The 20,191-nt window shown below is 44.2% G+C and overlaps 1 protein-coding gene and 1 long non-coding RNA gene across 2 annotated transcripts in view; one reads left to right on the top strand and one right to left on the bottom strand.

The window, feature by feature from the left end:
- Positions 1-14,655: 14,655 nt before the first annotated feature.
- Positions 14,656-17,598, bottom strand: LOC134485964 (uncharacterized). The gene is made up of 2 exons (XR_015672557.1): positions 17,376-17,598; positions 14,656-15,847 (listed from the first exon to the last, which is right to left on the bottom strand). It is a non-coding gene; the product is annotated as an uncharacterized LOC134485964 (long non-coding RNA).
- The window catches only part of Enpep (glutamyl aminopeptidase), a 69,982-nt gene continuing 67,064 nt past the window's right edge, over positions 17,274-20,191 (top strand). The window contains 1 exon segment of the mRNA NM_022251.2: positions 17,274-18,314. Within this exon segment, the coding sequence (NP_071587.2) occupies positions 17,695-18,314 (620 nt within the window). The 5' untranslated portion in view covers positions 17,274-17,694.

Raw genomic sequence — 20,191 nt, 5'->3', positions numbered from 1 at the left:
CAATACTGAGAAACATTTTCAGCCACACATGATGCAGCTGCACCACGTGTGTGATCCCAGCACGTGGGCAGTGTAGGCCAAAGTATCAGGAGTTCTAGGCCACCAGCTTCTTAGGGTGTTTGGGGCCAGGCTGGGCTACGTGAAACCCTGTTTCAAAACAAACAAAAATGACATGTTATTTTCTTGAAAATACCCTCAATCAAACCAAAACATAAATAACACAAAACTTCAAGAGATGTTTTCATAATCACGTAAACAGCTACAATTAGTATTTCCATTGTTTTCTTGTCTTTTCGCTTTCTAGGCAGGCATATCCCCGACACACATACATACTAACATGCACATACATATATATGTCCTGGTCTCTGATGAATAGGAGATGTCTATTTTGGTATGCTATGGCAGAGCTCTGGCTGGCCTTGAACTCCCAGAGATCAGCTTGCCTCTGCCTCCTTAGTGCTGGGATTAAAGGCTCACGCCATCATGCCTGGCACATATGTATTTGTATTTAAATAGTGTGTGTGTGTGTGTGTGTGTGTGTGTGTGTGTGTGTGTGTGTGAATTGTGGAGAGCAGAGGGCAACTTCCTGGAGTTGGTTCTATAAAGGACAATTCCTGGAAAGGAGCTGCCAGCACAGGCTGAGGCACTGATGACTCTGGGCACCAGGAAGAGCTTGGGATTCTGTTGAGCCAATAGCCTGGGTGCAGTTTCTTTTGGATCCTCATCAACCCCATAAAAAGCCATTCCTTGCCCACCTCTGTCAGACCTAGCATCCTGGTAAATGGATAGAAACCTTTGCAAAGCATTAACGAAACCCCTCTGTACCAAGGAGAGACTAAGAATGCTACCAGATAGCATCCGTCCTATCGCTGAGATTCGCCTGTCTGCTTTAGCTGTCCCCTTAATGCTTTCACCAGCTGTTTTTAAATTGCCTTGATTTACACCTTTCTTTGTTCTGTTTCTGTAAAACCTCTGCGAAGCTGCTTCCACACTGGCACATTGCATTTGGGGAGGCCTAAATAGACATTCCCAGACCATGGTCACTCAAATTGGACTACAGGATAAACTACCTCTTATTCCTTTTGAGGTGAGAGCCATGGTCTTTCTTTCTTTCTGCTTTCACGCATGCTCTGGCGGCCAAACTCAGGTCACCAGGCCTTTATGTGCTGAGTGAGCCCTCTTGCCAGCCTCCTTGAGATACATATTTTGGAGGAGCAATTTTATATGCTGTGCCATTTAGTGTTTGTGATTCATTACTGTAAAGATTCGCTATTAAGTTGCTGACATTTTTCTCTTTTTTCTACAGTAATTCTGTACTTGGCAAATGTAAGTATAGTATCATACCAACGTTGTCTGATGCAGAGAAAGGCTGGTTAAATGCTGTTGTATGGACTAAATATGGCAGACTTAAAGTTTTGGGTGTGGTAGAATTGGATTTTCAAATTTATGATACAATTTTCTTTTCGAATTAAGATTTTTTTTCTAGGCGTCCTTGTATCTACCTCTCCCATTTGTAGAAAGTCTTCTGTGAATGGATACAGGCGATGAAGGGGTTGGAGATCACAGCCAGTGCTTGCTCGAGAACATTGTATGGGGAGGCGTGGGTTCCGGGTTAGGAAAACAGAAGATAAGTTAAAGTGTAAAGGTGGGCTGAGCAGCCGCACCCTAGAACAGAGAAGGCAGCTCTGTGAAGGAAATGCTAGTGTCTCAGCTGAACACATCTGTAATCCAGATGCTACCTGCACAAAGCACAGGAGCACCAGCTGACTCAAGATGAACTCCAGAGCGCCAGGGCTGGGCTGTTCAGTAGATTAGCCACGAGCCCCAGGGCAAGCTTTTATTTTGATCATATTTACTTCCTCCCAGTCCTGCTAAGCCCCTTCGTATTCCTGGCCAGTCCCTTTTCTACTTTCAAAATGTACTGTGTGTGCACACCCATGAGTGCATGAGTGCGTGCATGTGTGTGCGTGTGAGATGACCCAGTGAATCTCATAATTATTTACAGGAGCACGAACACCTTACCAATGGCTATTCCACCGAAGAAAACGTCTGTATCTACCACTATCTCATTGAAAGTTAACTGCATATAACCCCTCAGGGATGGTGAAGGCCTATAGTAGTCATGATGTTAAACCGTCCTTAGATCCCGATGGGTGTGTGCCTCTCACTACTGCCCCAATGTTGCGGATTCTTGAATGAAAGTACACCACCACCACCACCACCACCACCACCACCACCACCACCACCACCACACCACACAGCCTTATTTCTAATATGCCCTAAACAGCTCAATGGCTGGGCTACTCACAAACTTCCAAGTTGCTAACGCCTCCCCTCCATTACTCCTGAATTATTATTTACTAAAATCTCACCTCTGCTACCCCAGACCCAGTCGGGGAGGGGCCCTCGGGGCCACTCGTCCCCAGCTCTTACACAGTTGTTACTGTCTTCTGCAACTTTCCCTGCCTGATCCCTGCTCTTCTCTGATTGTTATTCTGTCTCCTGCAGAGCTGCTGCCTAATCCTCCATGGCCTTCAAGAGTACAGCAGCCATGCCGTGCCTTTGATCAGCGGCTCCCACCACTTCTCACTTTTCTCCAGCTCTTACATGCTCCATTTTGTCTTCCTTAACTTCCTCTGGACCTTCGAGGAGGGATAGTCCATTTATAGAGGGGCATTCGACAGTCAATAATTCTCTGTACATTGACCAGCTAGGAGGTTCTGTGGTCACTGCTGATCACTGCAAAAGAAAGCTTGTCTAACTAAAGTTCGCAGCAGCATACTTCTGTGGGCATAGACATAGTTATTTGAAAGGCAGTTTGAGAGTTCATCATGTCCATCTAGCAGAACAAGAGCGATAACGTTCTAATAGGACTTAAGACTTCTCTAGCCGAAGTGCAGGCCGACAGGAACCGGATGTAGATCTCTCCTGAGAGACACAGCCAGAATACAGTAAATACATAGGCGAATGCCAGCAGCAAACCACTGAACTGAGAATGGGACCCCTGTTGAAGGAATCAGAGAAAGGACTGGAAGAGCTTGAAGGAGCTCGAGACCCCATATGAACAACAATGCCAACCAACCAGAGCTTCCAGGGACTAAGCCACTTCCTAAAGACTGTACATGGACTGACCCTGGGCTCCAATCTCATAGGTAGCAATGAATAGCCTAGTAAGAGCACCAGTGGAAGGGGAAGCCCTTGGTCCTGCTAAGACTGAACCCCCAGTGAACGTGATTGTTGGGGGGAGGGCAGTAATAGGGGGAGGATGGGGAGGGGAAGCCCATATAGAAGGGGAGGGGGAGAGGTTAGGGGGATGTTGGCCTGGAAACCGGGAAAGGGAATAACATTTGAAATGTAAATAAGAAATACTCAAGTTAATAAAGAAAAAAAGGAAAAAAAATAAAAAGTACAAGTTCAAATATATATATATATATATGTATATATATATATATATATATATATATGTATATTTCTCTAGCCACAGATGTTGGATTGGATTTATAGCACCAGATGCCAATTCTCCCCTGTAAAGCAGCCATCAGATCTAATCAGAAAGCAGTTGGTCGTTCCCAGGACACATCTTCCACTATGGTACAAATGGCTCATAGTATCTTTAAGTGTGTTATTCCTAGGGGGGGACAACAGATCCAGACTGTTGATGACAACTGACCCCTAGCAGCCTTCATGGTATCTGATACAGGGTCCTATCCACCAGGAAGGAGCTTCTAGCCCACTTCATTTCTCCATTCTGTGACCAGGATGCATGGTATCTTCAGCAAGAGGGTCTTCCCATTTAGGCCTGGTGAGCAGTCAGCAGCAGTGCCAATTTTTGTGCATTGTTTTGAGAGGTCTAGCCCCCCCCCCGCCCCCTGGCCAATGACTCATAGTGAGACCACCCACGCCCCGTGCTGGGGTTTTTGTTGAATCACCTGTGGCTTCTCAGAGCAACTTTGTCAACCCGTATAGCTGAGTGCTCACCGCTTGAAATGCTAGTCTAGACTGAGACAGATCACACTAGCTTCTGACAGTGTGTAAAGTAAAATCCAGTTTGCATATGGTAAACGCAAGCTTTTATTTTGTGATTTTGATATCTAAAATGATCATATTTAGACTCACTATTTTGAAGAAACTATCATTATTTTTACTTTCACCTGTTTTCATTTTTTTAAAAAAAAAAACAATGTAGCTTCTAGAAGGTTCAAAGCTATACATATGGATCGTGGCTTATTTCAACTATTGGTATTGCTCTAGATTTTTAAAATGCAAATAAGAAAATGGCAAACTGCAGCTACTAGACTTAAACAAAGTGCCAAGAACAAGAGGAGCCGCACTGTCCTCAAGCATCTGCGATGTGACCTAGCAGCTTGGAGGGAGAGTTTTGGTTGGTGACACAGGTGGCTCTTATTGTCCAGATCTGCAGGAGAAAAACCTCTGCTCACCATACTCCACTGACCACAATGGATTCGAGAGTTTTTACAGCAAAGAAGGTAAGAATTGCTTAGCTGCAGAAGGGGGAAAGAAAAACTCATATCGTGTGCTATCAAAGAATCAAAAACCACTTTGGGCTTCAAATGTAATTTAGCCTTCGACTATCAAGTTCAACTGTCTCTATATAATGAAATTGTCCGTAAACAAATGATCTAATGTACTTACTGTTCGCTCAGAATCCACAGTACAGAGTTTTGGATGCTAAAGAAAAGCACGAAATAATAAGTTTTATTATTGATGATACTACACACTCCATATGCAATGTGTCTCAGAAGCAATTGAGGGATTCTAGCAGAGAGAGAGAGAGAGAGAGAGAGAGAGAGAGAGAGAGAGAGAGAGAGAGAGAGAGAGCCCTGGAATTGCATAGAGGCAGGAACAGCTCTGAGCAATATTTTGAAACCTCAAAACCTCAAAGCCCACCCTGACTGAAATGCTTTCCCCAGCAAGGCCACACCTCCTAACTCTCTGGAAACAATACCATCAACTGGCGATCAAGTATTCAAATGCCAGAGCCCGTGGGGGACAGTCTCATTCAAACCACCATAGGTGCACATGGGTAGGCACACACTCATGTACACGTGCCATTCATACAACACATAGCTGGAGAAAACATTTGTTTATACATCAGTACATGCCACTTTTAAAGTTGTTCACTCTTACACGTCCCTATACTTTGTCATCATGCCACTTAATATGCTCTACCGCACTGCACTACCTTAATTACAGTGCTACCTTTCTGACCGCCCCAAGCAGAGAGGAACACCCCCCCTGCACTGCAGAGCCAACAGAAATAGAACATCCAGCCCAGATTAGCATGTGTTGGGAGAGGGGTCCCCCAGTATAGTGCAAGACTTGATACAAGGTGCATTCATCTTTTTTGTTGTTGTTGTTTAGCACAGTAGATTTATTTACTTATTTATTATATTTTTTTAGTTATTCACTTTACATCCTACTTACTGCCCCCCTCCCACTCTCTCCCACAATCCTTCCCCCCATTCCCTGTCTTCTTTTGTGAGTGGGTGGGCCACACCCCCCCTTGGGTATCTCCACCGTAGCACATTAAGTCTCTGCGGGGCTAGACACATGCTCTCCCACTGAGGCCAGACAAGGCATCCCAACTAGGAGAACATATCTCACAGACTGGCAATAGCTTTTGAGATAGCCCCTGCTTCTGTTGTTTGGGACCCACATGAAGACCAAGCTGCACATCTGCTGCACATGTACAGGGAGGCCTAGGTCCAGCCTGTGTATGTTCTTTGGTTGGTGGTTCAGTATCTGAGAGCCTCAGGGTCCAGGTTAATTGACTCTGTTGGTCTTCCTGTGTAATTCTCTTAGGGACCCACAATCCTTCTCTCTACTTGTCTATAAGAGTCCCTGAGCTCCATCCACACCATTAGGCTGTGGGTGTCTGCAGATGCATTCGTCTTATATGTTAGGTCCCACAACGCATTTTTCTTCCTTTTATTAAAAGAGATTTATTTACTTATTCTATGTATGTGAGTACACTAGCACTCTCTTCAGACATACCAGAAGAGGGTATCAGATCCTATTACAGGTGGTTGTGAGCCACCATGTGTTTGTTAAGAATTGAACTCAGGACCTCTGGAAGAACAGTCAGTGCTCTTAACCTCTGAGCCATCTCTCCAGCCCCGCATTTTTCTTTAGAAACATTATTATAAATGTAATTTGGGGCTTGGATTATCTACAAAGGCTTACATAGGTCATGCTGTAGCAAAAATCACAGAATCTTTCATTAAAAGGTCTGCAGTGGATATAAAGGGTACCAAGTTCCTGCTTTTAGATGCGGAGGTGGCACACTGGTATTCATAACCACCACCAATGCTGTTTCTGGATGCACTGAAAAGGGCAAATCAAAGACACCTGGCACCAGTGTCTAGCAGGAAGGCCGTCTGATTTTGTTCAGCATTATTTTGCTCTCCTTCCTCCTGGGTGCCATTATCTCTGCCCGCATTTGTTTATATAGATTCTGGCCATGCAAATAAAATGATCTTTTGGAGATTAGCATCAGCAGTTTCTGTACCTGAGATATCTTTAAAAGAGGGTTGAGGCTCAGGGCAAGTAGCAGTTTACAAATCCCCTTCAAGCCAGCTCTTGGATATTAACATTACTATTCGGTTTGTGCATCCTTGATAGGAAATGATCATACAAGGTAAGCGTGTTTTGGAACAGCACTTCCGTGTGTTGTAGAGCTTGCTTTGAGGATTGTCTTAGTTAAGGTTGCTATGACAAGACACCATGACCATGGCAAATCTTATAAAAAGGAAAACATTTAATTGGGGCTGGCTTACAGGTTCAGAGGCTTAGTCCATTGTCATCATGACAGGAAGCTTGGTAGCATGCAGGCAGACATGGTTCTAGAGAAGGAGCCGAGAACTCTCCATTTTGATCAGCAGGCAGCATGAAGAGAGGCACTGACCCTGGCTTGGATGTTGGAAACTCAAAGCCCACCCCTAGCCTTGTATTTTCTCCAATAAGGCCACACCTCATAATAGTGCCACTCCCTGATTACTCAGCATTTAAATTTATGAGTCTATGGGAGCCATTTTTAACCAAACCAGCATAGGAATGACCATTGACCTCTGTACACAATTTTACAGCAACAGCATTCTTCTCTTTATGGCCTGCTATTGCATCGGATCAGCAAAATAAGACCTACAGTGAGGAGAGACCAGTGTGGAGAAGAGATGGTTACCAAAGACTGATCTCTCTTGCAGGGAGAGCTGCTGGCGTCTCAACCTCCTTGCTATTGACAGCAATGATGAGATTGGTTATGACCTAGGATGTGAGTGTCAGTAATGGCCATGGATTCCAAGCCAACGTGACAAATAAAACCCAGTGTGAGTTCACAACACTTTCTTCAGTGGCCACCTTGAAGGACATATCTTGAAGAGGATAATGCCCTGAGACAGAAGAAGTCTGGATCCTCACATCAGTACCTGGAGGAGTTTTGTCAAATAGCATTCCCTGACTAAGTACATCTACTTTGAGTGGGGTCTGGGTGAGCAGTCGGTTCTTAAGGCTGTCTACCTTATCTGTGTTAGTACTGCTTAGTGTTGTGGTTTGTCCTGGAGTTATCTGTATTTTGATGCTAATTCCGCTGCCCCAACGACAGCTGCCTAGTCTCATACTCAGGACTCAGGTGACCTTATCAGAATCTACTCCCATTTAATTTGTAAAATAAAGGCAGGTGAGAGTGTGTGATTTGGGCAGGGGAAGGGAAGTTGGAGGGAAGGAGGAGAGAGAAGTTGTTGGAGGAGAGGCAGGAGAGAGGAGTTATGGGAGGGAAAGGAGCTGAAGACATGGCACAGAAAAACCGCAGGTTATGAGGGATTTCAGAGCTGGGGAATAGGACAGTGTAGTGGTGGATCTGCCCAATCTAGGCTCGAGCTTGTACTCATATTAATTGAGTTGTGTTTTCTTTGTGCGGCCATATTTGGGTTGGAGGGGTTACTACAACAGCTTAGTTGGGCCATTAACCTACTGTTATTAATGTATAAAATGTACATTGAGACTCCCATCCACATCCATAATTCTGACAGAAGGAGGTAATTGGGTATCTTTATAGATTCAGCCACAACTGTATAATTTTTTTTGCTTTGCATATTAAAGGCACTCTTGACTTGTGAACTCCAGAATACATTTTTTTTCTCCTCAAAAGTCAGCAAAAATTTTTATCATTCTAATGCATGGCTGGCTGTACCTGATGATGTCAAACCCAGAAATGGATCTACATGCTGAGCAAGGAGAACTCAAGCAGTCAAGCCAAGACCCCGCCGTATACACATATAAATACCGTGGGCACAGATATGAAAGAGACAGCTGAACCCAAAATGAATCATCTAAAGCCCGCTTAAATGCAGTGTGTAAAGGATGGCCTTAAAGGACAATTTCTAAAATGCAGATGTCAAAAATTCATAGCTCAGCCATCAGTGACAAGACTCAGAAGCAAATAAGACAAGCATTCTGAAGCCAGAAGGACATTACATTATGTACAGGTGTGGTGGTTTGAATAGAAATGGCCCCCATAGACTCACATCTTTGAATATTTGGCCCATAGGGAATGGCACTATTACCCAGTGTGGCCTTGTTGGAGGAAGTGTGTCATTGTTGGGGTGGGCTTTGAGGTCTCTTATGCTCAAACTAGGCCCCAGTGGGATACACAGTCTCCTTCTGCCGCTTTCAGGTCAAATTATAGAACTCTTAGCTTCTCCTCCAGCACCTATGTCTCCTGCGTGCTGTTATATTTCCTGCCATGGTGATAATGGACTAAACTTCTGAAATGGTACGCCAGCCCCAATTAAATGTTTTCCTTTTTAAGAGTTGCCTTGATCATTGTGCCTCTTCACAGCAATAACTAAGACAACAAGGGACAGTGGTATTCTCCCTGAAATTACAACATTGTTGACTTTAAAAAAAAAAAGGACCTAGGATTAAACTTTTAAAATGAGAAGTAAATATTAAAACTTTCTCTATGCACCATTAGAGTGAAGGATTCAGATTGAATCAGAAGGAACCCTACTGCTTATACAGACATAGGTAGCATCAGCATGATGAAGGCAATTATGGAGGTAGAATCTTAGAGTCCTTTGTGACCTGTGACCTGATTCTGAAGTGTACCTTCAGATTTTCTGAAGGGAATAAAAGGAGAGGCTTCTGTATCAGTAAGGCAAGATCTATCCTGACCGTATTTTCAACCTAAGAGTCTCCAGTCAGTGGAACTGTTTTGGAAGAATTAGGAGGTTGGAAGAGGTGTCCCTGAGAGTAGGCTTTCAAGCTTCAAATGACTCATGTTATTCCTGCTATACACTCATATACTTTCAAAATGATTATTAATATTCTATATATATTAATTAACTCTGGGAATTAATATGGCAGAGGTTATTCCTTAGCCAGCTAGTTATTCTACTGATAACCACACAGAGATCTTTTAATACTTCAAAGCTTAGGTCTTAGCTGGGCAGTCTCTCAACTAATTTATCAACGTTAATTCAATCACTCAACCCAGTCCAGCCACATGGTTGGCTATAACTTCCAGGGCCATAGTCATTTCTATTTCCTCTCATGTGTCTTGGAGAAAGGGCCTTCCTCTTTCTTCTTCCCAGAGGTCCTTTCTCTCTCCCAGGAAACCCTGCCTTCAACTTCCTGCCAATCAAAGAATGACTTAGGTAGGTGAGGATGGACAGAGACACAACTTCACACAATGTATCCCAACATATTCTCTCTCTCTCTCTCTCTCTCTCTCTCTCTCTCTCTCTCTCTCTCTCTCTCTCTCTCTCTCTGCCTTGTGGTTATGGATCAACTGTTCCCTTTTTCCACCATCATGGATTCTAGCCCTCCAAGTTGTAAGCTAAAGTAAAGGCTGTCTTTTATGTTGTCTTGATCATGGTGTTTTATAACATCAATAAAAAACTAATAGAACAAATTCCCAAAAATGTGGTGGCTTAAAATAACCAAAATTTGGGTCCAGAGAGTTGTCCCTGTGGTTAAGAGACAACTTTCAGAAGACCCAGGCTCAATTCCCAGCTCCCATATGGCAGCACACAAAGCAGTTTTAATCTTCAGCTCCAAGAGATTCAGCTCACTCTTCTGGCTTGCATGGGCACCCGTTGTGAACATAGTAAGTACCCACACATACATGTATACACATTCATACACATAATATAAAAACAAATCTTAAAAAACAAAACAGAAATATAAATTTATTCTGTGTTTGAGGAAGGATGGGGGTCCCAAGTGAGCACCAGTAGTGCTAGCTCAGTAAATCAGCAGGGCACACTTTCCTTGGGAGCCTTAGAGGAGAATCTATTGCCAGCTCCTTCCAACCTCTGTGACTGCTAACGTCACAGTGATGCTATGGCTGTGTTACTCCCACCTATAGGACGTGCATCCTCAAACCCTTCTCTGTTGTATTCACCTGGCCTCTATCTATGTACAAAATAACCAGTCTCCCTCTTGGAAAGAAATGTGAAGTTTTATTTAGTACCCATGCCAGTAATTCAGGATCAACTCCCATCTCAACATCCTCAGGCAAATCCCATGTATTATATTCAACACTATTTTTAAAGCAGGTAAAGTTACATTAACAAATCCCAGGGCTTAGGGCACGAGTTGTTAAAACAAAGCGTTTTGAAAAATGTTTGACTTGATTTTCCACACCTGGGATGAGAATACCCAAGAGCATGATTTATATGGGTTTGTATTATTCGTTTTGGGTCACTTTCAGAGGGCTCAATCCATCATCCCTCACCCTGTGCACTTGAGCAGAATATTCTGGTGTTGGGAACAAGCTGAGAAAGAGGCTACTGGCTTTAGGGCTGATAGGAAGCAGAGAGAGGCAGCCAGAGGCCATACAGAAACTTCAAAGGTACTCCCAGAGAAGCCCCACCTCCTAAAGTTTCCCCAATCTTCTCAAATAATGCCTCTGGCTGAGGAGAAGGCAGTCGCATGTGAGCCCCTGGGAACCAAAAACAGAGGCGATGCCAAAAAGAGGCCTCCATAGGGAAAGGATGGCCCCATTACCCAACTGGGTGACTTTGATCATCTTAATGCAGTTCAAGTCTTTACATCCAAGGTAAACAAAAGCTGAAGACGACTTTACTTGTTAAAACTAACGTGATAATGAAAGAACGCAAACCAGACAACTATTGATGAGCCGAGACTGGAAAAGTTCAGGTTCTTTGCCAAAGTCATGAAGGGTACCTGCCTTGGACATTGAATCCATTAGCTTGTGTGTGGGGGAACTCCCTCTGAAACCATCATGGCCGCTGCCATCCTCTTGGCTTCTCTGTGGAGTGACAGAGAATTTAGTCCTGCCTATCATCTTTGCAGGACGGGGAGAGGGGACATCTTGCCAAGAATTCTGACATCACAAAGGCTGAGAGGAAACGGGAAGCTGAAGAAGTATTTTGGGACATTTAAAACCTCAAGAGTGCAAAAGCCATTTAGTGCACCGGGAAGATAAAGATAATTCTGCCTTCTTAGAACAATAGAAATCCGGTCTATATTATCTTTGTTTTTTTTTCCCCTTGCTACTCTTCACCCCCAGCTGTGGTCTTCCAGTGTATTCATATTCATTAGTGTAGCTCAATATAAAAGCGGTTGGAAGTGTAGGAATCATGAATCCTTTGGCTTTATTTTGTTTGGGTCTTCTGAATATTTTCAAAGCCTCGACATGCTGAGAGGAACAAGGGATTTTACCCCCATATTTTAGATGCATTCAGTTTTGTAATTTGCTCTCAGGGTGTTGGGTATTTACTCTGAATATTCTGGGGGTTGTGTGATTGTTCTTTTTGTAACAGACTCTTGTATTCTGTTTCCGACAGCTGTGGGACTCACTGTGTAGCCCACACAGGCTTAAAGTCAGTCACCCTCCGTCCTCAGCCTCCTGAATGCTGTGACTACAGGTGCATATCTCTAGTCTAACCTCGTTGCTTTCATTTACTGGGCTTCTTTTGAGGGGAGGGGGCAGAGGCAGAATCTCACGGAGTAGCCCAGGTTAGTCTCAGACTTTTGAATCCTCCGGCCTTGGTGGAAGGATTTCAGGTGCACATCTTGCCACACCTACCTCTTCTTTGAAGTTTATTTTAGTCATTGTTATGAGGGTGGGGATGATGAGGTCAGAGTACAACTTTGTAAAGTCAGCTTCTCTCTTTTCATCTCTATCTGGGTTCTGGGAGTTGAACTGAGGTCATCAGGCTTCCTCTTCAAGCACCCTTGCCCCGTGAGCCATCTTTCAAGTCCCTCTTTCTTTTAATACCTTTATTTTTGAAGACTTTTTTTTTTACCAGTTTGTTTATTTTTGTGTGAATAAGGGGTGGGTCTGGGGGCGGGGGGCGGTTACACGCCATAGAGCTTATAGATGTCAGAGTGCAATGGGTAGGAACTGGTTTTCTCATCCCACTGGATGAGTCTCGGTGATTGAGAGTCAGTCATCAAGCTTGGAGGTAGGCTCCTGTGGCAGCTGAATGACCTCTCTGTCCCGTAAAATGTCTTTATTTTAAAATGTACCCTAGATGACTTCAACTAATACATTTCATTGAAACATACATGTTTATTGGGCAGCAAGTGTTTGTAGAGTGGTTGAATGAACAAATGAATAAATGAATGAATGACCAATAGCCCAAGTAGACTCAGAGGGTAGTGAAGTAATCCTCTTCTGAGCATCCTGAGTGAGCAGCAGGAAGCTGTGGGTTCAGAAGGAGCAGCTATGGGTGTGGATATGGCGGTATTATGACTGACTGTCAGGGAAGACAGGGAAAGGTGGACATTGTGCAAATGTAGTGTACTCATACATAAAATGAATTCACTTTAAAATTAATTAATTATGCCAAGTGGAGCAGGGAGGGGAGGGCACTGTGACTGCAGAATCTCTGTGAACACTGCCCTGTGGGTGAGGAACTCACGGGCACAGCAAACACAGGCGTAGCTTCCTAACTGTAGCCCAGAAGCCTAAGGTTCACCATGAGCGTTACAAAATCTACATCCTTCGTAACAGTGATACCCTTAGCAATTTGGTAGGAAGCAGCTTCCTAAAATAACACAGTAAACAGATTACGTTTTGTCTGAAATGAAGCCAGCTTGCGTTCTTCTGTCTTCCCTTTCTTGGGCTGTGGGCTAGGCTGAGATGAGCTGATTGTGTTCAGGGCTGGCTGAATGGCTGCCCTGACTGACCATCACTGTTGGCAGGGATTCTCAGTGTATGGTCCTAGTGTCAGGTGAGGTGGAGGCACCCATGCCAAAAAAGACCCCATACACCTCTGTGGTATATGAAATTCCTGGCCTTAAGAGAAAAAAGCATTAACTGGAAGCTCCAAGTGAAAAAGAGAGGGGCACAGGAAGTGTCTAATGTCACGAGAGTGTCTGGCCTCTGCACGCAGCCCTGAGAAGCAATTATCTAGAAACTTCTCTCTTGCTCAAGGCCAGATAAGATTCCCAGCTCTGGGGTAGTCTTTCCAGTCTTCCCTGGAATTTGTACTGATTCTTTTTTTTTTTAAATCTTATCTTTATTTTATCTCAATACTTCTGGCATATTACTTCTGTGAATTCTTTCCAGTGTGATTTCTCGGTGTTCTGTTTCTCTTTTAAATGTATTGATTCGTTAAGCAATTCGTAAGCATTTGTTGTGAACTGGAGAACAGATCCTAGACTTTGTACTCGAAACAGAAGATTATCTCTATTGCTAAAAAATCCTGGAGGTATTGGTCAAGGGCCTGCCATGAATTACTGTTTACTTAGTCCACAGGCCAGGGTCTCACGAATGGGAACCAGCCAGGGTGGCCCTTTTGTGTTATCTATGTCATTCATCAAAAGGTTTTCCAACAGGAATGATCTAATCTAGGTGGGTGATGATTCAGTAATTAGTCTCCTTGTGGGAAGAGATCCTCCAACCAGTGGCTGCTTGATCCTCCCTCTGAATGGGGTAAGGAATGAGGAGGGTGTTCATAGTCGAAAGCCTCTTGATGCAGACTCTGCATTCCGCTGTCAGTGAGAGAAAGGACCATGAAGAACTGCAATGGGAATTCCCCAAGTGTGGTCTTATAGACGATACCCTGCCATGTTGAGCCTAGGGGTGTGTGTGTAGTGCACGGGCTTGCTCTGCCCCCCCCCCACACACACACAGAGAGCTTTGTTTTATCTCTGTCAGTTAGGCAATCTTAATATGTTCACTCTGACTAAATGAAGACATTTGGGCTAGAACTGGACCTTAGGTGTGAAATTTTACACCACACACACACACACACACACACACACACACTCACACCATATATGTAAGTGTTTCATTTCTTCTAGGAAAAATATACATTCACATAATGAATTCCTTTTGACATTTCAGGATGAGTGGCCGTCCTCAGTTCCCCTACAGTGCACTTCCGCCTCAAGGACCAACCTGTCAGACAACCTGGTCCTTGTGTGTGGTTGTCTGACAGGTTGGAGCACAGACACAACCCTCCTATAACTATGCAGGCAGGGTAGAGGTTGTTGTTGTAAAATTATAAAAATAGCTGTCTTTAACACAGCGCCCCAAGATACCTGGTAGATACCTTGCCAGAAGCACACATCCCAACTCCGTGGCGACCCAGTGTCTCTGCCGCCACACACTCTCCCAAAGTCAAATCGCCACAGGAAAGAACACGCAACACAATAACCTCTGATCCAATTGATAAGATATAATTGCCCACCTAGACATACAAAGCCTTGGACACATCCATCCCTTAAGAACATTCATAACAACCTGTAAATACAGAGTGGAATCTAATGTCAGCCTCCGTGTTCTCTCGGTGACTGCTTCTCTGCAGTCTCCCCCAGTCTTCCTGTCCTTCCCCGTCCCAGTCTCCTCCTCTTCCCTCAAACTTTTCTCCTGCTCATCTCTCGTTCTCGTCCAACAGGCCTCGTTCTATCTTGTCCCTGCCTCACCTGTATGACATCATCCCACAAGAGGTTACAGAAATACATATGTCAGCTGGCCTGAAAGTAAGAGAAAATTCTAGTCCAACATTAATATACGTATATTCTTTCCAATAGCTTTTCCCTTCATTTTTTTTTAATCCATTGAAGAAAATTTGACAGACATTTTGCCTTTTGTTTATGGAGACACACTTCAAAATGTTTGCTTAACAAACATTTAGTGAAATCTCAGATGATCTTTACAATAAAATGGAGGAGAGGGAACTCGGGAGCTAAAATGGAGAAAGGTTTGCTAGAGGAAAAACAAAACAAAAAAAGATCTGGAAAAGTGTAGGATGTTTCAGTGCATGACGTTAATAGCTGCGAATGGACCTAAAATTGAGAAGACATAACTCTTCCTATTTTTGCTTCAGCCCTGTTTCATGAGAAAAATCTCACAAATGTTAGAGATCAACCGGCTCTATCGACATTAAAGGGTTTCTTTTCTTTCTAGTGTTTGTTTGGTTTGCAATTTAGAACGGTTTAAAGTAGCATTTCTCAGAATGTGTTCCGTGGAAGGATACAAGTTCTTCAAAAATATATCTTGCCAGGGGTTGGAGACAGGGCTCAGCAGTTAGGAGCACTGGCTGCTTTTCCAGAGGACCCTTCAATTCCAAGCACCCACATGCCAGCCACAACTTCTCTAACTCCAGTCTCAGGGGATCTAACGCCATCTTCTCTTCTGTCTCTTTGGGCATCATGTACACGTGTGGTGCCCAGACATGCATAAAGGCAAAGCACTCATACACATAAAAGTATTTTAGAGTAGAAAATTCACCAAAAAACTAGGAGATCAAGATTGACGTAGAGAGAGAACTGACCCATCAGCTAAACTGAGAAGTTATTCTGTAGTGCGTTCTCTCTTGGAAGTTCACCGTGTCCGGATTTGAAGACTCTGGAAAGAAAAAAAAGGAGGACAATAGAGAAAGATTCTAATTGTGTGTGTGTGTGTGTGTGTGTGTGTGTGTGTGTGTGTGTGTGTGTGTGTGTGTCTGTGTGTCTGTGTCTGTGTGTGTGAGTGTGTATTATGTGTACATTTGCATGCCTATAGAGCCAGAGGATGGGCAAACTTGGCTGTCATTCCTCGGACAGACAACCATCTTGTTTTTGATACAGGTTCTCTGGTCTTAACTTACCAAGTGGGGGAGGCTGAGTAGCCAGTGAGCTTCAGGAATCTGTTTATTTAAACCTCTCCAACGATGGGATCTGAGTTGACCATCACACTTGGGTTTGTTTGTTGTTTGTTTAATGTGGGTTCTAGTAACCAAACTCAGGTCCTCATGCTTACAGCAGGCGTGTACTTACTAAGTCATCTCCCCAGCCAGAGACTTTAATGTTATCTTACCTAGACTATGGGAATCGCTCTTTGGAAAATGCTAAGCTTTTAACAATCGTTTAATCTCGAATATTTCTTCTTCTTAGATAAGAAAAGCCGTGGTAGTGCAGTAACTACGTGGCCCTTCAATGCAGACAGCCTGGCTTCAGACACCAATTCTGCTATTGCCCGTTGTGTGCACCTCACCATCTCTATAACAGGCAGCACAGCAGAATAGAAACAATTGCATGGGGCCATGGGAAAGATTTGAACGCCAATTTCTATAAAGTACCTTATATAGTGTACCCTGTACTATACATAATTCTCAAAACCTCTACTGTCACGTTTGCACTGCCTTTGTCAGAGATGGCTAGTGTTTGCAACTTAGCTACTCATAGGCCAAGAAGCTGTAACCCTCACCACCTTCGCTCCCTGCCAATCATTGCTAATGGCTCTCTGGGTAGAGCCAGCCCCTATACCTGTGATTTGCTCCAAACCTGACTTACTATTTTGAAGTTTCCAGAGCATATACTCTCACTTTGGGCAGACTCTGGGACAAGCGGAGTGCTTCCCTTAACTTTCTGTCATTTCAAGGCTTCATCCCTTACCCTCTTTCCCCTTTTGGGGCTTTTCTGACCTGGCCAGTTTCCTTGTGTTTCACCTTCTGTCTTCCATCCACCTGCCTTGGACTACCTGGTCCTGTTGCTATGTCACCGAGTGTTTAAGTGATCCTTAAATTTAGAAATCTCTCCAAGTATCCAAACTCCAAGATACGATTCCTGCAGACGGCAGAATCGGAATGTTTACATAATTTGAGGGGAAAGAGGAGGAGGAAAAAACCCCACACTTAGCTTCTTTGGCAAGCGACCTAATAAAATAGTGAAATTTAAGAAGCCCTTGTGCTGAGAGAGCCAGACCGCTCGCACAGCAGGAAGAAGCCCTAGATCTGATGGCAAAGGTTGTGTTTTCTATCGTAAGCATACCTCTTAGCCAAATGCTTTCTCCCTCGAGGCTGACAGAGGTTTGGCAAAATCTCCACCTCTCCCAACCCCCACATCCCTGCCCGCGTTAGCCGATAGGCTCAAGCCCTGTTTTATATTTAACTCACTCCAGTTCAGGAGGGGCGGGCCTGGGGAGACGCTGTTTATACAGAGCTGGGCCAACACTCTCATCCGTCCTCCTCCGTCAAGTCAGCCTCTCTTCTGAGCCTTCATCCCACTGCTTGGTTTCCGCATTCATCCCAGAGTGGCCGGTGAGGACGTGCAGGACTGGGAAGAGACACCGGACACCAGACAGAGAGGTGTGGGAAAGCGAAGTCAGGCTGCCAAACTAGGGGACGCCTTCCAATTGAAAAGGGAAGTCAGCTGACGATAGTTAGTTAAATTTAACATCCTTTCATGGGTAGTATCTGACTTCAGGGGAGAAAAATGAACTTTGCAGAGGAAGAGCCCTCTAAGAAATACTGCATTAAAGGCAAACACGTGGCCATCATCTGCGCAACGGTGGTAGCAGTGGGATTAATAGTAGGACTTTCTGTGGGCTTGACCAGGTCGTGTGAGCCGGGCACAACCCCCGCTCCTTCCAACCCTCCTCCCCACACCAGCACTGCCCTGCCTCCCCAGGATCAGAATGTCTGCCCTGACAGTGACGATGAAAGTGGAGAATGGAAAAACTTCAGGCTGCCGGACTTCATCCAGCCAGTTCACTACGACCTGGAGGTGAAGGTCCTAATGGAGGAAGACAGGTACACGGGCATAGTGAGCATCTCTGTCAACTTGAGCAAAGACACTCGTGACCTATGGCTGCACATCAGGGAAACCAGGATCACCAAGCTGCCGGAGCTAAGGAGGCCCTCCGGGGAGCAGGTACCGATTCGACGGTGCTTTGAGTACAAGAAGCAGGAGTACGTGGTGATTCAGGCTGAAGAAGACCTTGCGGCCACCAGCGGGGACAGTGTCTATCGGCTGACCATAGAGTTTGAAGGCTGGTTGAACGGCTCCCTTGTGGGTTTTTACAGAACCACCTACACGGAGGACGGGCAAACCAAGTACGTGCTGTGGTGTAGTGTGTGCGGTGCGGTGGTGCAGTGTTTTGTGCTGTGTGCGGTGCGGTGCTGTGCTGTATGCGGTGAGACGAGGAATGATGCAGTGCTATGCTGTGCTGTGTGCTGTGCCGCGCTTCCTCTGAGCCCAGCTTCTGCAGTGTTGTTTGCCTCTCCTCGTTGCTTCCCATCTCTTGTATTTTGTTGGTCTGATCCCTGCCTGTCCTTGGTTTCGATTCTGCTTGTTCATCTGAGAAGAACAATTTCTTGCCTTATTGTAATTTGAAAATCTATCGCTGAGCTTGAAGTCGTAAATAGAATGCCAGGTGTACGGAAAGCAGTAAGCCTTTTATTAATGACACCAGGAAGAATCACAACACCCTGAATCCAACCGTACGCATCCACACGAAGTGCCTCAGAGGCTCATGAATGAATGTGTATTTCGTAAATTCCGCCACTGCTGTTTTGGGGGCTATATCACAGTGATTTCACAAGCAATGACAATTTCATTTGACATGACAATTACATAAAGTGTCAGTTGTGATCTTGTGCAGGTTACTTGAGACGAATCTTAATGAAAATTACAAAGGCTCTGACTGGTCCTTTGGCGACCATCGGAGAAGAAAAGCCTGGCTGTGTATTCTGTTCTTCTGTGATCAGAACTACGTTTCTACCTAGGCTTTCAGGGAACGCTTGAAACTCGGATCAGTCACAGCATATGGATCAGTCTTGGAACTGCCAAGTATCACTCCACAGACAATAGTAATGCTAAGCCTTTACAATATAAAAGGCGGTCACAAATGTTTTTCTTCCCTGCAGTGTCCAGGCAGAGGTATTTGAAATATATAGTAAATATAATTATAATATATGTATATATATATATTCTATCTAATCTATTACCTCCCTATCTGATATTTACACAAACCAGAGGCTTTTAACAGTCTTTGGGAAAAGGCATGAGCTCCTTCCTTGAATTCCTTCCATCTCCCCGTGAGTGGGGACCAGGGACCAGGCTACACTACACTTGAGTTGCCCCTGGACTTGAACCTGCTTAGACATTTGCCTACACGGATTCTGCAGAGTTAAATGACTAAAAAAAGCTGCATTGTCACCTTTCATACTGGAGCCGGGGTCAGTTCTCTGTGAACCCTTGTCCTCTGTTGTCTGAAGCCTCCTACAGAGGAAATTTCTTCCGACTGTCGATCAGAGAGTAAGGACTCAGCCTTGCGTGACTGTGGTGCATGGACACGCTGAGTGGAAAGGACGACTGGAAGAAAACATGGGAAGGATCACACAGACCTGTCATGCTATTGATCAAACTCATTGATTACCCCCCACCCCATTTTAGAAAAATGACGACATGGCAAGGTGGAGAACAGTTTTACAGCTCAGTGATATGGCCCATTGATGTGTGAAATTTGCACATACTGTCTAGGCAATCAAAATTGAAGCTGAGTTATATTTATATACTTGTATCTGTCTATATGGATTTAAAATTTTAATATCACAAGCCTTTTCTTTTGTCTTAAATATTTACGAGGGCTTGATATTAAAAATTGTGCACTATCTCATCTCATAAATGCACCGAACTCTCTGCAATCCTATTGTTGAACTTCCGTGCTGCTTCTAGATTTCTATGATTATAAACACAGCGGAAAAGGATATAATTGTAAATCCACCTTTTTACACACATCTGCTTATATCCCTGGGTTAGTTATTATCCTATTTTGTCTTTTTTTTTTTCTGGAGCTGAGGACTGAATCCAGGGCCTTGTGCTAAACCCCTAACCCCTAGCTATTATCCTAAAAGTCAAATTACCAGGTCAAAGGTCACCAGTATAACAAGAAACTTTTAACTTTATACGAAAATAATACACAGTCATT

This window comes from Rattus norvegicus, chromosome 2 (genome assembly GCF_021556685.1).
Source record: "Rattus norvegicus strain SHRSP/BbbUtx chromosome 2, alternate assembly SHRSP_T2T, whole genome shotgun sequence".
NCBI lineage: Eukaryota > Metazoa > Chordata > Mammalia > Rodentia > Muridae > Rattus > Rattus norvegicus.
The sequence above is the reverse complement of the archived record's forward strand: the minus strand, read 5'-3'. Positions and strand labels throughout refer to the sequence as shown.